The 15803-nt window shown below is 41.7% G+C and overlaps 1 protein-coding gene across 1 annotated transcript; it reads right to left on the bottom strand.

The window, feature by feature from the left end:
- Positions 1-832: 832 nt before the first annotated feature.
- On the bottom strand, positions 833-13286 carry LOC311486130 (semaphorin-7A-like). Its single transcript, XM_084541892.1, has 14 exons — positions 13125-13286; positions 11056-11180; positions 10919-10963; positions 10712-10810; positions 10282-10447; positions 9977-10084; positions 9746-9888; positions 9430-9608; positions 8886-9000; positions 6459-6642; positions 5720-5835; positions 5386-5528; positions 3468-3541; positions 833-2903 (listed from the first exon to the last, which is right to left on the bottom strand). The coding sequence occupies exons 1-14, from the start codon at positions 13216-13218 to the stop codon at positions 2566-2568; spliced, it is 1929 nt and encodes a 642-aa protein (XP_084398018.1). The 5' UTR covers positions 13219-13286; the 3' UTR covers positions 833-2565.
- Between the last annotated feature and the right edge of the window lie 2517 nt (positions 13287-15803).

Here is a 15803-nt window from a genome sequence, read left to right as displayed (position 1 = left end):
CCTTTATAAAGGATTTCATGACCATAACATCAAAAGTTATTTGACCTCTATTAGAAATTGTATCTGATGTTGTTGCTTCGTAGGACCAACAGATGGCACTGTTACCTTATCTTACTTAACAAAGTTCTATCTGTGTCAAGACTAGAATGTCACCCAGATAATAAAGACTTATCCTCTATATAGCACAGAAAATGGAAATACTATTTGCTATGACAATTTTTTTATTTGACTATAACTGAGTCATAATGATTATTTAATAATTCATCTCAGCCATATTTTAGTTTTTCATGTGGCTGAGAAGTAAAATGTCTAAGAATGTTGGCAAGGGTCTATCAGTGATCATTGTCCCCCTTTGGCTGATTCTGATTTTGCAGTGTTTTTCATATGTATTTTAATTTTAGAGACCCATTACTCCATCATTAGATTCGATTTTCAAATTTAGGCAGCAGCTACTGTAGGTCACAACAGAGGTACGGCAGACAACGGTACAAAGGATCCAGTGACTGCATGGTGCCTCACTTGATGGTGCATTAGTCACAAAAGCCGCAGAATTATATAATGTGACAGGAGGAGAGTCACAATGACACATGAGGAACTAAGAACAGTTTAAACTTGATACACTGACAGTATCATTTTTTTTATTTCTTCTGTGGTAAACTTAAGTGAGCTCCAAGATGGTAATCCAAAACTTATATTCACTCATCATATTTTTCCAGTCGCATTTTAAACAATACAAAAAAGTGAAAGCGTATGTATATTTCACTCTCAGTAACTTCAATACTCAGTAGCGATTTTAGGCACGTACAGTAAAATAATTACAGCAGTATAGTGATTTTACAGCATGTAGTGATTTTAATGCAAACAGGTCATTGATACAATAAAATCTGGCCCACCAATTTGCCAGGCTTTTAGAACTGAATGACACTGACTGTCTACAGTATACCATTAGAGGGCAACATAATTACAACAATAAGCCCATTTCAATAAAAATGTTATTTAAAAATAGATAAACAATAAAGCTAACTATATAGTATATAAAAACTTAACCCAGAACATTTATGTAAATGAAAACTAAACTGAAAATAGTAAACTGACATTTGAAAACTAAAAACTTGAAAGCCCACCAGCTTGGACATTCACTTGGTTTACTCTACTCAACCTTTTTTTGGTTTTGTCAGTCAGTCAGTCATGTTTGGAAATATCCAGGTGTCGAAGCTCAACGCCGCTAACGCTGCTAGTGCTGGGTATGGCAATATCATCAGATTCTTGTCTGGTGGTGATGGCTAAACCCTAACGACCACCAAATAGGTCTGTAATTTTTTTACTTGTTGCTGCAGCTTCCTCGAGGGATTTCTTTTTCTTTTCTTTTTTTATCCCTAAGCTTTTCAGCACCACTTTTACATTTTTGGGCTTGTTTTTTATGCTCCATCTGCCCAGACAGCGCTGGCTCTCAATCCACCAAAGCTGTCTTACACCTTTAGCGCAGTGTGAGTGACAGCTGCAACAGCCTGAGGAAATGGGTGGGACTTACCCACATGGACGGAATGTGATTGGCTATCAGCATAGGCAGTGATACGTGAACACAGGTATAGTCTATCACAGTGGTTCCCAAATGGTTCCCGCGGAGCCATTGCGGGGAGGGGGGGGGACGCAGGGCGCGGATGGAATTAGAGGGTGACAATTTTTCGGGACTCCCGCGGGTCCTGTCCTGTTTTTTGGGGGGGGGGGGGGCGTGAAGATTTTCTTATGTATGTATAAGTCACCAGTAGCGCCCCCTATAGAATGTATTGCACAAAACTTCGTGGGCTTGTAAGGAGTCATCCACAGATTATTATTGTCAAATTTTAAGCAGTTTACTGTGGTGGTTTGCATAATGGCAGTTGCTAAGTTTCATAAGGATTGGGTGAATACTTCAAAAGTTATAGGCCTTAAAGTCATATGAAAGGTTTTCGTGTCACATTTAGCGCCCCCTGTTGACGTAACTTGATGGGCGTCTACACAATATGTTACAGATTGTGTATGCCAAATTTCAAGAAGTGAGCTACTGCAGTTTTTGAGATACTGAAATATTACCTTTGTAGCGCCCCCTAGAGACCACGGGTCACAAAAGTTGGGGTGCTTGTACAGAATCATATTACTAGAACTATATAAGGAACCAGAGTGAGAAATTTTGTTTCTAGGGCACACAGTTCGAGATATGAAGCAAAATGTAACTTGGCTTATTATAGCGCCACCTAGCTGTACGCATGTATATTTATCCTGGGCAGACACTTTAGCGACGCAGAAAAAGATAAATCATTATAATAATAAGAATAAGAATAAAAATCACAACAAATTCAATAGGGTTCCTGCAACTTCATTTGCATGGACCCCTAATAAATAAGAACTAAAAGACACATATTTTCTATTTCACATTCTTTAAAACTTATTTTGGTTAAAGCTGAAATTTTGGATTCATTAAAATTTGCCAATGCACTAACCCTAACCCTAGGCACTGCTAGAGTATACACTCTCACACACAGGCCACAACTCTATATTATCAACCACACACTCATATCATGTCATTTAGCAACAGGACCAACTCTTAATCATGACAAACACCAGACAAACCCAGAGCACTGGGCTTGGTCGTTGGCCCACACCTCTGTTCTCCAGTTGTAGTCGGTACTGAGCCAAGACTTTTACGGAACCCATCTCCTCTGACACACATTTGTGTATTCCCTCCTGCTTGGGACCCATGCGGTCGATCAGAAGGAGACACTGCTCGTCCTTGAAGATGCAGGATGTGTTACTGCTAGGGTTATGCCAGGTATACTGGGCATGACGTGAGGACACCGGGCACTGCAGGAAAAACTTGGCGTCGTGGGGAAGTGTGATCACAGTCTCATCGGGACCTCTAAATGCTGAGAAGAGAAAACATTTAAGTCTGTCTTTATTTAATCTGTAACCAGACTTGTTACTTATTTCAGTTAGAGCATGGCGAGCATTGTAGACGAGTCATGGGTGTGTGTAGGTGTGTGTGTGAATGAGAAGTGCTTCTATTACCACTAAGGTAGAAAAACACTATATGCAGTAAGTTTAGAGCATTAACCATTTTTCAGGATGCACTGCACAAGCCTGGAAGTCTCGAATGTGTAATGAAATCAGGCTTTAAATCTAAATCTAATGTTAAAGTGAAACGAAAGTGTAAGGATGGTGTTGGTGCTCGTGTGGAACTGAGAGATGAGTGATTACGGTAAAAGGAACTGAGTTGGTGCTTGACTGAGATTCAGCATGTTTAACATAGATAGACAGACAACTTATTTATACAAAAAGAAGAGGTGCAGTCTTTTGTACATGGTCTTTCATCTATGCATGATATGGGTTCCAAGCAGTTAGAGTTTATGCTAAACCACATGAAATATATTGAAGTTAATCATGTAAGAAAATAGTGTAAACGGCAATAGTTCAAATAAATAACTTTATACCTTTGCTAGGAAGATGTACAGAAGGTGGAGGACAGGTGGCCGTGTTCCTTCTGCTTTCACCCTTCTGAATCCCACTGTGAAAGGAAAAGTATGTTTAAGAATTGCCAGCTACAGAAAAGTCACACAGCTCTTTAATTTCATTAATCTTTTTTAAATTTCAACATTTATTTGTCAGGTATCATTGCATTATTTAAGGCAAAGTGAGTAATATAAAAGTAACATCCCCCATGATCACATAACTCTCTGACTGTGCCTGCTTAGTTTGTGACAAATCAAAATGAACTGTAAACATCCATCTACACACAGAACTGCTCTTAGGTATAAACAGCAGTAGTAACAGTGTAGGTCTAAACCACGTAACCCTCGCCCCCTCTAAATACTTTTGGTGAGTATGTGATATCTGCTGCCCCGCCTTCAGTTATCATCCTGACCCCTCCACATGACAAAGAGTCCTTGAGCCCGACTCTCAAGTAGAAAACATCTGGCATTGCAGTCCCACCGCCGAGTGTGGAGGAATGAGAAACACTGTGGAGCTCTTTTACCACCAAGGAGGAAAAGGGCCTTTCGAGTGCAGACTATCTCCCTCGTCTACTGAGTTTTCAGCCTTTTCTGTTCCTCCTGAGTTTTCTGTTCAGTTGTCAGGCTCTTCCTGCTTTTCGGTTTGTTTCTTGTGCTCACTTCGTATTTTATTTTGAAAAGCTCCAGGGACTTGTGTTCTTGCCATGGGTATTACTTTATTTTTTCCCCTCCTTTGTGATTAGTTATGGTGTATGGAGTCTGTGTTCCTCCCTCATTAGTTTCACTTGTTACAAATCAGTCCTTGTGTGTGTTTTCAGTCCTGCCTTTCCTCTAGTTCCTTATTACTTCCTCTGTTCTGTTATTCTGATCTTCCTGTTGTGCCTGCAGACATTTTTAGTTGTGTGCCTTTCTTTTATTGAGTGTTCCTCTCGCCTTTTAGTACCACATTACCTTTTAGTCTTTCTAAATGTGGGCAATTTGATTAATATCCCTGTCATTTCCTATCTTGATGAGGAAATGTGTCACAGAATCATAGTCACTTTGTGGTCTGCTGCTGAACTTGTGGTTTCGGGGGGCGTGAGCTACATTTCTGTATGTTTGCTGGGGGTCGGAGGTGCAAAATTTAAAAAAAAAAAAATCAACATACTTAGAGGTTTACTTCTACTGCGGCTCTTTTTCACTGAATTGTCTCTTCCTATTTACATAGAAAGGCATCTGCCTTGTTTAGAGGTTGTCTTCATTATCAAGCTGACTTTGGCAAGTGAAAATAAATGAATACCAGCACACATGATCCGTACAGCTCATCTAAAAGTGATCATCTACCGTGACACAGAACTGAACTGACACATCACACAGAACTGAGAAGAAAGGTCACAGTGCATCGCTGTATGAGGAAAGTTTAAGTGATGTAAGTGAGAATTAATTAAAACAAAAATAAACGCTCTTTCTTCAGAATGACACCTTAGAATGATCAAACTTGACCGGACATCTGTTCAAAACCATATTTCCAATCACAGCTACTCACAGCTGTAAAATGGTGGGGGCTGTGGTTTAAAAAAAAAAAAAAAAAAAGGCGACAAATGTTAGCAGAATAAAAGCTGACTGTACTGGGGAAGAGTGTATGACTACGACTAGCAATGAGTTGTATGCTATGAGTGAATATCTTTGTAATTGATAGTACAACCTTATCATAACAATTGCGCCATACTGTAAGTAACCTCCGGTCACCAGGTGTAGTTGGTGGTGAATCATGTTCTGAGCTAAGCAGCTACTGGAATCAGACTTAAAGTATGTGCGTTGGGGCTTAGCTCAGTTTCACCGCTAGCTAATCTAAGGCTGCTTTGGATGTTTGCCTACTTATATGACAGGTCTACTGTTACATAAAGCACTGAGGTCTTACGTTGTTCGGGTGCAGTTCCTGCCGTTCCAGTCACAGTAAGGATCTCTGGATAAGAAACAGTCCGTGCAGGTGTTTCCATACTCCTCGCAGTTTGCCACATCCACCTGGGCCACTTCACTTCTGGTGTTCACATACAGCATTCTCTGCAAAGATGCACAATTGTTTTCTGGGGGGTCTTTTTTTATTAAACAACCTTTATTCTTCACATTCTTTAAGAAATTACATAATTTTGCATTATTGAATCAGTACCATTGTTTGCATTTGAATAAAACCTGTCTTTACCTGCACCCTTGGGGCTTAGCGGGCATTACATAGGAAGCATAGTGTTACTTACAGAGGATGGGTGAAAGAGCATGCCAAGGACGTGTGCCCCGTCTTGGAATGGTCGATACTCCGCGATGACAAAGGTGTCGCTTTCATTATGCATCACCTTATGAATCCCTCCATTATCTATTCCAGGGCAAAAGAAGGTGAGAACGGAAGTGGGGTGAATAATTCAATAAATACGTCTGAGCAATCCACACCACAACCATCACTCGCTCACATCTCTGGTAATTCTGGTGATCTGGTTACCTCAAATCACCCTATCTCTGTATCTGTGACCTGCAGTTATTCGCAGAGTGAGATTGAACTTGCAACAGATGTGACTGGTTGTCACAGCTGTTAATATCCATAATATCTTGTTTTCAGTCAGTCTTCATAAGCGGTAAAAAGAAATGTTATTCTCAAAAAGTAAAGCCACATGATGTTTTTTCCTGTTTTGGGGAAAGAACAGAACATACAACCAAAACCAAAAGCTTGCTCATAATGGTCAGTGAGAATTAGAAAACATCTTCTTTTTTTGTTCCACATGTTTGTATAATATGTCTGCTGTCTGTTGTCTGTGTGTCTTTTCTGCGTTTTACACAAGGAACATTTGTGTCAGTCAACACAAGTCAAGCCACATACCACATCCTACTCAGTCCTGCTTGTTTTCTGTCTCAGCTACCACTGTACATTAGCGTGAACGATTTTGGTAGTTTCCCCCCAGTGTAACAAAGCCTATAAGACAGATATTACTGTATATCACTCACTTAGAGACAGAAACAAAACTGTAGAGTCACTGTTCGTCTTGTCAGCGTAGATGTGAGTGTAGTTGTGGTCATTGAAGAGAATTGAGCCGGACTTGTTCACAGGCTGAACCCCTTCAACCATTTCTGTAGTCATCTCAATCATCCTGAGGATGTCCAAAGAAAGCTTGTCGCTCTCTGCAACACACTGAGGAAAAAAACAATACAAGTTTATGAATGGCAGCACACCAGCTGATGGTTCACTAAGCTCCATTTATCTGCTATAAAGCTTTCTGGTCTCTCAGTGCATCTCTGCGCTTTACAATTATGACCCTTGCAGATTTACTGCCTGAAACTTTGAAAGCTAACATGAGCTCCATGGCTGCTCTCCAACTTACATTATTTATTAACAAAATGTCTTAGTTTAAACCACTTTAAAGCCTTTGAATTATTTGGGATTTTAATGACAGGAGCGGGAAGTGGTATTACATCCAAGATGGCGCCGCGGACGGACGCCTCGGTGCTGTGCTCTCTAGTACTTGTTGCTGTTTTACTTTTCAGTGTTGTTTTCTGAACTCCCTCTGCTATTAAAACTAGCAGAGAGGAACTCTTGAACATAGGGCTTTCCAGTGCCGCACTTTTTTCTCCAGTTTTCACTCAGCCAGATTGTTTTTTGGAGATTCTGGTCGGAGGAGCAGCAGCGCTCTGTGGATTTAGATGGAGACACCGGCACGGGAAACGAGCTGGAGCGAGCTACTAGACCCCCTGCAGTTTGCCTATAGAGCAAACAGGTCAGTAGATGATGCAGTCAACATGGCTCTTCACTACATCCTGCACCACCTAGACTCTTCAGGGACCTACGCACGGGTCCTATTTGTGGACTTCAGCTCTGCGTTCAACACCATTGCCCCGGAGCTTCTCCACCAAAAACTCCCAGCTCACTGTGCACCTCTCCACCTGCCAGTGCATGACCAGTTTCCTGACTGACAGAAGGCAGCAGGTGAAACTGGGTAATTTCACATCCAGCACCCGGTCCCTCAGCACTGGCGCCCCCCAGGGATGCGTTCTCTCCCCACTGCTCTTCTCCCTTTACACTAATGACTGCACCTCAAGGGACCCTTCTGTGAAACTCCTGAAGTTTGCAGACGACACCACCGTCATTGGACTCATCCGGGACGGCGACGAGTCTGCATACAGAAGGGAAGTGGAACAGCTGGTCCTCTGGTGCAGTCAGAACCGGCTGGAGCTAAACCCGCTCAAAACTGTGGAGATGACAGTGGACTTCAGGAAGAGACCTCATCAACCCCTCCTCTCACAATCCTCAACAGGACAGTCCCTACAGTATACTCAGGTTCCTCGGGTTCACAATTTCACGGGACCTGAAGTGGACCTCCCACATAGACTTCGTAAGGAAGAAGGCCCAGCAGAGGCTGTACTTTCTGCATCAGCTCAGGAAGTTCAACCTGCCTCAGGAGCTGCTGATCATCTTCTACACTACAATAGTCCAGTCTGTCCTGACCACGTCCATCACAGTCTGGTTTGGATCCGCCACCAGGCATGACAGGGACAGACTGCAGAGAACAGTCAGGTCTGCAGAGAAGATCATTGGCACTGACCTTCCCTCCATCCAGGACCTGCACCGGTCCAGGGTCAGGAAGCAGGCCAGTAAAATCTCCACAGACCCCTCACACCCTGGTCACAATCTGTTCAGACTCCTCCCCTCAGGCCGGCGTTACAGAGCACTGTACGCCAAAACCACCCGCCACAAGGACAGTTTCTGCCCCGGGCTGTCACTCTGATGAGCTCTGAGCAGTCACAGAGTGTGAGACCATTCACATGAACAATAAACAATAACTCTGCACTATTGTATATAGTCACTGTACAAACAGTGGTTTGATGTATATATCTGCTCTTATCCTACATTTTATGTGTACGGATTGAGATTTATTTTATTTTATTTTATTTTTCTTTCACTTCAGTTGTTTCTGTACAAGAGAGCAAAGTTGCCAGAGTCAAATTCCTTGTATGTGCACATACTTGGCCATTAAAGCTGATTCTGATTCTGATTCTGGTAGGACAGGTGGGAAGTTGAGCTTTAAGTAGGAAAGTTTCCTACTTAAACCTTCCACCTGTCCTTCCAAACTTCCCACCTGTCCCCTAGAACTGAAGAAGCTACTTGGATGAGTGGTGAAACGTCTTCTCAAAAAATCTCCAGTTGCCTTTTTTAAACTTTTTTTTTTTTTTTTTTTTTGATATACCATGACCTGGATGACTGAGAACCTTCATAGACGTTAGTTTTGCTATGTCTTCAAAGAACCATGACATTCTGATGGATTCAGCAGTCTCAGGAATGACCGACTCCACCTTTACTAATGTGGTCTGATAGCAAAATAGCAGCCATAGTAGTGCAGGAATGATTCAGTGGCACTGACTGCTACATTTATCACATACCTCTCTTCGTATTTTGTCCTCTGCCCGTGTGCCCTTCGAGAAGCCTTTGAATGAAGACGTCGCAAAGACATTGTCTATGTCTCCAATCGTGTAGACACACACCGCACTCATTCCCCTGCAGAGAGATGCGTACAAGTCAGCGGGCTCACATGGAGACATCTGTAGCAACATGGTGGTACACTGAGGTCAACGAACGATTTAAATTGTGTCGCTGAAACACCAGGAAAACAAAAACAGCTGAGCAGACAGAGGATGTTGATTAAGAACAACAGAACTCAACTTTGTACAAACTCCTTCCATCTGTTCAGACTAATCTAATCTAGTGTTCACAGCAACAAGGTTTCAGTTCCTCTCTCATGATGTTTTAAAGTCAACCATAGCAAGTGACTGTATGGTTTATATCAGTGTGAATGACTCTTCATATGATGCAGAGAGCTGGGTCACTGTTCAGGTCGGGAATTTATTTTTGGAAAAAGCACATGGTGCGATAAAACCTCACAAATACACGCTTTCTCGAATACAGTCAACAATAATGGAGTCCTACCATTCATTTCTGAACAATGCATAGATCTTGGTATCGCTCCAGTGGTCTGCATGGACAGCGGCCGTATCTACCAGCTCAGAGAAATACTGTCTGGTGTCAGAGTTTCCGCAGAAGAGCTTAGCATTCAACTGTGAAGTCCATCTATACTGCAGCTTGTTCTTGGGACCACCACGATCAGACTAGAAGGAGAACACAGCCAAAGGATCAATCGCTCCTTCCTAATCCACTTACAGTGTAATGATTAGTACATGAATATGGTTGCAGTTCAATGTTGGTGACACTTTTTATTATAAATTCCTAACTGTGTCGGCCTTACCATGCAAACTCGGGTCACAAAAGGGAGCCACATATCGCTATACACTTCTGTGTCATTGTTTTTCTGCTTATAGAAGGCATACACTTTGTCCTGCAAGGGATTGTTTCTCCTTTTGCTGATGGTCAAACCCACATAGTGCTGCTCTAAAGACAGAAAAAAACAAAAAGCATTATTGTGGCAACCTCACTCAATTTGAGAAACTTCTCAAGTATGTCTCTCTGTGCAAAATACCATTGTCAGACATCAGTGGTCTAACTGTTTTTTCGCCAAACTTGTAAAGGCCAGCATTTTCGCGAGATCCAGAGGATGTGATGTAGAGATCTGCGCTTCGTTCAGTTTCTGGAAAGAACAATTGCACATTTTAAGGCATTAGAAGTAGGTGCGAACAGCGAGCACTGCTGCAATATCAGTACAGCAAACTGTAGAAAAGTAGAAGGAGAAACCATTTAGTAAGTGGTGAGTTTAGCACTTTTGAAAACAGCGCAGATGTTTTCTGCAATTATTCATCTCCCACCGGATTAATGCTTAAATCAAGAGAACGAGGTGAATCAGAAAGCGGGGGATGTTTTTATTTTGTGTGTAGAAAAACTCACCCACAAGGGCAGCCTGTTCACCTTCCTTTATCACATGTTCCCTTATGCTATAAGATATATGTACTAAATCGTCAGAAGGAACACAGGTGGGTGACTGGTCTGATAAATTCTACAAAAAAACAAAAACAACACAGTGTGTTTTAAAATGTCCCCACAACTGTCCATTGCTGGGGGCAGAAATGTGACTGAATGACTTCATATAACATTTAACACCCTACAGGTAGAATAAAAATAGGAGAAAGAGGAAGTTCTGATTGTTGGGTTTGATATAAATGTTTAAATAAAGAAGAAGAAGAATTGATGAGTGATGCTGAACAGAAGTAGTTTCTATTGCTAGTGAAGTTCTCAGTAACTCATCTTCACAGTAACCTACCAAGCCACAGCACTGGGACTGCCAACCGTCGGTTCCGCACACGAACAGCTGGCTGCCCTCTGCCCTCGGGTGTGCAACAGTGATGTTATAGTTGCAAGCCTGAACGAAAAGAGCAAGATGTTTCTGGACTGCTTCTCGAACAGTCAACAGTTCTTTACACTGAATGTAAACCCAACTTCTCTGCCTCGCTGTAGTTACTCTACTCACTTCGTTGCTGCATTCATGCCACCGGAACTTTTTTTCTGGGGGAGTCTGCAAAGAGACATAATGTAGGACGTTAACTTTGCTCCATATTGCTATGAAGTCCATGACTCAATTTAACTGTAGCATATTCAACAATTTACTTTTGTAGGGTTTTGAAAGTTGTAGAAATACAGATGTCTTTGTCCAGCAGCTATGACAGTGTCCGGCTGTCCGTCCAGTAGAATCTGTACAGGTGCATGGTGTCCACGTAAAGGCAACGTTTTCGCTGCAGCAATACAATTTAAAAAACATATTGAATTGCAAACAAGGTCCAATATGTGGAATAAGTATGCACAACAAATTCATGCTGCTACTGTACACGAGCTTATTCACACAATATATTACGTTATATAACTTAGGTTCAGGAACAAGTCCACACCTCAAACATCCAATTACCTGCACCTGCCTATATAGGCGTCTAACCTGGTCAAAATAAACTTCTTTGTACATACTGAGGTGTGGTGTTATTAGTGAACTAGTTTTGTTAAGGATGGCAGTGCCTGTCAGTCTCTCCACTACTTTGGCCAAGACTTCCAGATTTTGGAATATGACACGCTGAGAACCAGTACACTGTGCCCTCATTTACGTGGTATTGGCTTTGGCCCACACCATAACCATCAACATGGACCACCATCAGTATGCTAACAGGAAGAACTGGTGATGCAGCGGCCGTCACACTCAACACCTTCTCCCCTCAGGGTTGTGGACCCTGCTGTACTCATGTAAGGCTGCTCTGGAAATTATCTGAGCAGTTATATCGTGAAATTTGCAGATGACACTGCTGTGGTTGGACTGATCGCCAACACCAGTGAGTCTGTGCACAAGCAAGGGGGTGGGAGAACACACAAGGGGAAGAGCAAGGGAATTGTCATAGACTGTAGGAGGAGAGGCCATCCCACTCTCCTCCTCTACATCAGAGGAGCAGGTGTTGAAACGGTGACATCGTGGAGAGCATACTATCATCTTCTATCACTGTCTGGTACAGGGACTGTTCTGCAGTTGACAGGAAGATGCTGCAACGAGTGGTAATATCTCAAGGTTTTTTGGATGGGGGGGGGGGCATGAACTGTTGGGGGGTTCATGGGGGGCCCCCATGAACTGTTCAACCGCCTCCCCTCAGGCAGGCATAGCCCGGACAACAAAGCTAAAGTGCAGCTTCTTCCCAGAGGCTGTGAGGATTATATAATATAAGGTTTTTACATCTTATCAACTCATTTATTTATTTTGTACGGTGCTGGACGCATTTGGTTCCTTCATGTTTTAAACTTGGTTGAATGACTGAAATAAGTCTTATTAAAATGAAAACTGTGCTTGAGTTTGTCACTGTAAAATGTGCCTGTATGGGCATTAGGGATACTACTGTTTACAGATGGCAGAGAGGCATTGTTAACATTTCCAGTGTGAAAATGGAAGATTAGATAACATGTCTTAAAATAAGTCAAAGAGGTTGTGGAGGAGGTGAAACCCAGACCAGCCTGCACCAGATGGGACGACTCCTGATCCAAACATCAGAAAAACAGTGGATTCACCGTGATGGCATGATCATCCATGACTTCCAGTGGAACTGTGTGTTTATGTCACAGAGTGAACTAAGTGAAGTAAATGGAATAAACTGAAGTTAAAGAAGTGGACTCAGTCACCTGATCGAGAGAGAACCATAAACAAAGAATACCAGAAAGCAGCTGCATTACAGTCCAGCATCGCACATAACAAAACAGCATTCTTTGTTGATGCCCATGGTTTCCAGAAGTCACATTACTAACAATGAACACTTTGTTCATGATCTCTCGTCCTTGTAACTCCCATGCGCCTTTCCTCCTTTGATTACAACTGGAACTGCACATAAATACTATAATCATTATATAACTTTAAACTGAATGCGTGACTCATGAAGAGCAAAAATAAACAAAAATGTGTCCGGGACATATATGGATGTAACTGTCACGAACTTCAGGTGCGTATTGAGATAAACGCGTGTTCCTGATACTCAAGGTCCAGACATATTGACACGAATCGAGGCTGTTTTATAATAGTAATAATTAAAAAAAAAAAAAAAGCCACAAGATTGTTGACATTCCTCAGACGCTGCTCTTCGCTTCCATGTGCCAATTTCGACCTTCAAACTATTCGATGTCTCATTTTAACATAAGTGAAAAGAAATAGCTCCTACCTCCGTCTGAGAATATCATTCTCGGTGAATATTTGGAGTTCGCCTCAGTCACACCACTGATGAATGACAACAATAGTAAAAGAACAAGCTCCATCGTTCTTCTGCGTCCAGCGCTACCAGATAAATGAGCTCGTTCTTTCGGAGTCGCAGCCTTCGATGTCTAAGAGGAGGTTACTATAAATGTATCCAAAAAAGGTTCAAAAAAGGCAACTGGACTTGCAGAGTTTTTAGAGAAGACGTTTCACCACTCCTCCGAGTAGCTTCTTCAGTTCTAGGAGACTGGTGGGAAGTCTGAGGTTTAAACAGGAATTGAAACTTGCTTGTTACAAGCAAGTTTCAGGAGGAGTTCCTTTTTTGGATATGCATGACCTGGATGACTGAGAACCTTCACAGACATGTTACTATAAATGATTTATCTTGTGTATTGTGTAACTCTATGACTAATCATGAGGGATTATAGAATACTATTATTTTAATTATTGGGAGAAATCATATCAATAATAATTGTTCTTAAAATGAAACGTGTTGAGAAAATAATAAACTTATTAAGTCAAGGCAGACACATCAGCTTTTTATGTTTATTATACGGAGAAGCATTTTTTAATGTTTTAATTATTGTAATTTTGCAGCCACCTAATATCTTCATTACTTTTCTGATGCATGTAAATCATACACTGATCAGCCACAACATTAAAACCACTGACAGAAGAAGTAAATGACATTGACCATCTTGTGACAATACAATGTTCTGCTGGGACCACCCACCTAGACCAGACCAGGCACCCCCACCCCATAGCAATGACACTCCTTGATGGCAGCAGCCATCCCCAGCAGGATGCAGCCTGACAAAGACACACACACAAAAACAGTTCAGGAACAACTCAAAAAACATGAAAAACAGGTCTAGAAATCACTAGATCCCAAACTGAAGTATCTGTGGGATGCACTGGAAGAAGCCTGATCCACAGAGGTTATGGCTGATCAGTGTAAATTGCCAGTCTCTAAGATTTTAAGTTAAATAAACACATGTTAATTCATTGTCTGTCGCCACATAAGGTAACACAGTGATGACTGAACCCATAACCCACAAATATATCACTGATTATAAATAATTATTCATTCATTCATTCATCTTCTATAACCGTTTAGTCCTGTTAAGGGTCACGGGGGTCTGCTGGAGCCAGCTGTCATCGGGTGAGAGGCAGGGGTACACCCTGGACAGGTCGCCAGTCTATCGCAGGGCTGACACAGCTATTCACAACCATTCACACTCACATGCACACCTACGGCCAATTTAAAGTCACCAATGAGCATGTCTTTGGATGGTGGGAGGAAGCCGGAGTACCCGGAGAGAACCCACGCAGACACAGGGAGAACATGCAAACTCCACACAGAAAGGCCCAGCCGGCACCACCTCGCCACTGTGCCGCCCCATAAATAATTAAAATACACTAAATTAAACTAAAGTATACTTTTTCCTGCCTGCTGGTCACCTCTCAGGCTCTGAGACTACTAAAGCTCATCAGGTACTTTTTTAATTCAGTGATTTGCTGGAACTACCCATTATGCACTATATGCTGTGAAATCTTCCACAAGTCATTCTCGCTGCACCATGAAAATACACATAGGTTTAAAACTTCAGAGATATATCACAGTCTTAACTACACTTGGCCCTAATGCATGTGGATAAACTTATCTCTGTATGACATTCATTCATTCATTCATTCATTTTCTATACCTGGTTATTCCTGTTAAGGGTCGTGGGGGTCTGCTGGAGCTTATCCCAGCTGTCATCGGGCGAGAGGCAGGGGTACACCCTGGACAGGTCGCCAGTCCATCGCAGGGCTGTATGACATTAACGTACAATTAAATGTAAGCTCATTCGTCTGTAATTAATGAGCGTATATATGATCCACCCACACAAAAGCAAAACAAAAGCGACCTCGGGTGATAGTATATATATTTTAATCTGGAGCGACAATAGGCTTCTGCCCTTTTGGCCTGAGGACAGCCATATTAATAGCACAACAAATAGGCTCAGGGATAAACACAGTGTTTCCCAACAGAAGAATAATTTTTCATCATATCATCAATTAAAAAATCTATTAAAATTTCTTTTAATTGATTTCTTTCTTCAGCGCAATTAAGTAGTCTGGAGGATTTCTATGGACTCAAAAATATTGATCATAATCCCTAAATGATTGGATCAGAGGAAAAAAAACACAAAAATAGCACAAAGACATTCATGACCACAGGAAGAGTAAGAGATCACTATCTAGTGAGAAGTCTTGTCATTACTAACTAGCATTTAGAAGAAGCTGTGTGTGCATTGAGCAGGCTTCATTTCATTTCTGTTTTCAATATTTAACTTGACATGCAGGACATAGAAAATACCATCTTTGTATTCATACACCGGCAACAAAAGTGACATACACTGCCTGGCCAAAAAAAAGTCTCCACCATACGAGCCTCCTATTAGATAATTACTGTATGGGCGAATATCTTTCAGCTGGCAACAAGTTATTTAACCTCAACTGATGCAATGAGTAGCTTCTCATTTCTTAAACAACCATGTTGGATGATGTGTCCTGGAGTCATGGAAAAGATGTTAGTCTGTTTGAGAAGGGTCAAATTATTGGCATGCATCAAGCAGAGAAAACATTCAAGGAGATTGTAGAA

The sequence above is a fragment of the Chelon labrosus genome, assembly GCF_963514085.1.
Source record: "Chelon labrosus genome assembly, chromosome: 3".
Taxonomy (NCBI): Eukaryota; Metazoa; Chordata; class Actinopteri; order Mugiliformes; family Mugilidae; genus Chelon; species Chelon labrosus.
Note: the sequence above shows the minus strand (reverse complement) of the source record. Positions and strands in the feature narration are given on the sequence as shown.

Bases quoted from the DNA above. Each gene is read 5' to 3' on its own strand.
- LOC311486130 (XM_084541892.1), bottom strand. From the start codon at position 13,218: ATGGAGCTTGTTCTTTTACTATTGTTGTCATTCATCAGTGGTGTGACT. The intron at 10,964-11,055 runs GTAAATTGTTGA...GTCTCTTTGCAG, and splicing joins ACTTTCAAAACCCTACAAAA to ACTCCCCCAGAAAAAAAGTT. The intron at 10,448-10,711 runs GTAGGTTACTGT...GTTTTTTTGTAG, and splicing joins AGTCCCAGTGCTGTGGCTTG to AATTTATCAGACCAGTCACC.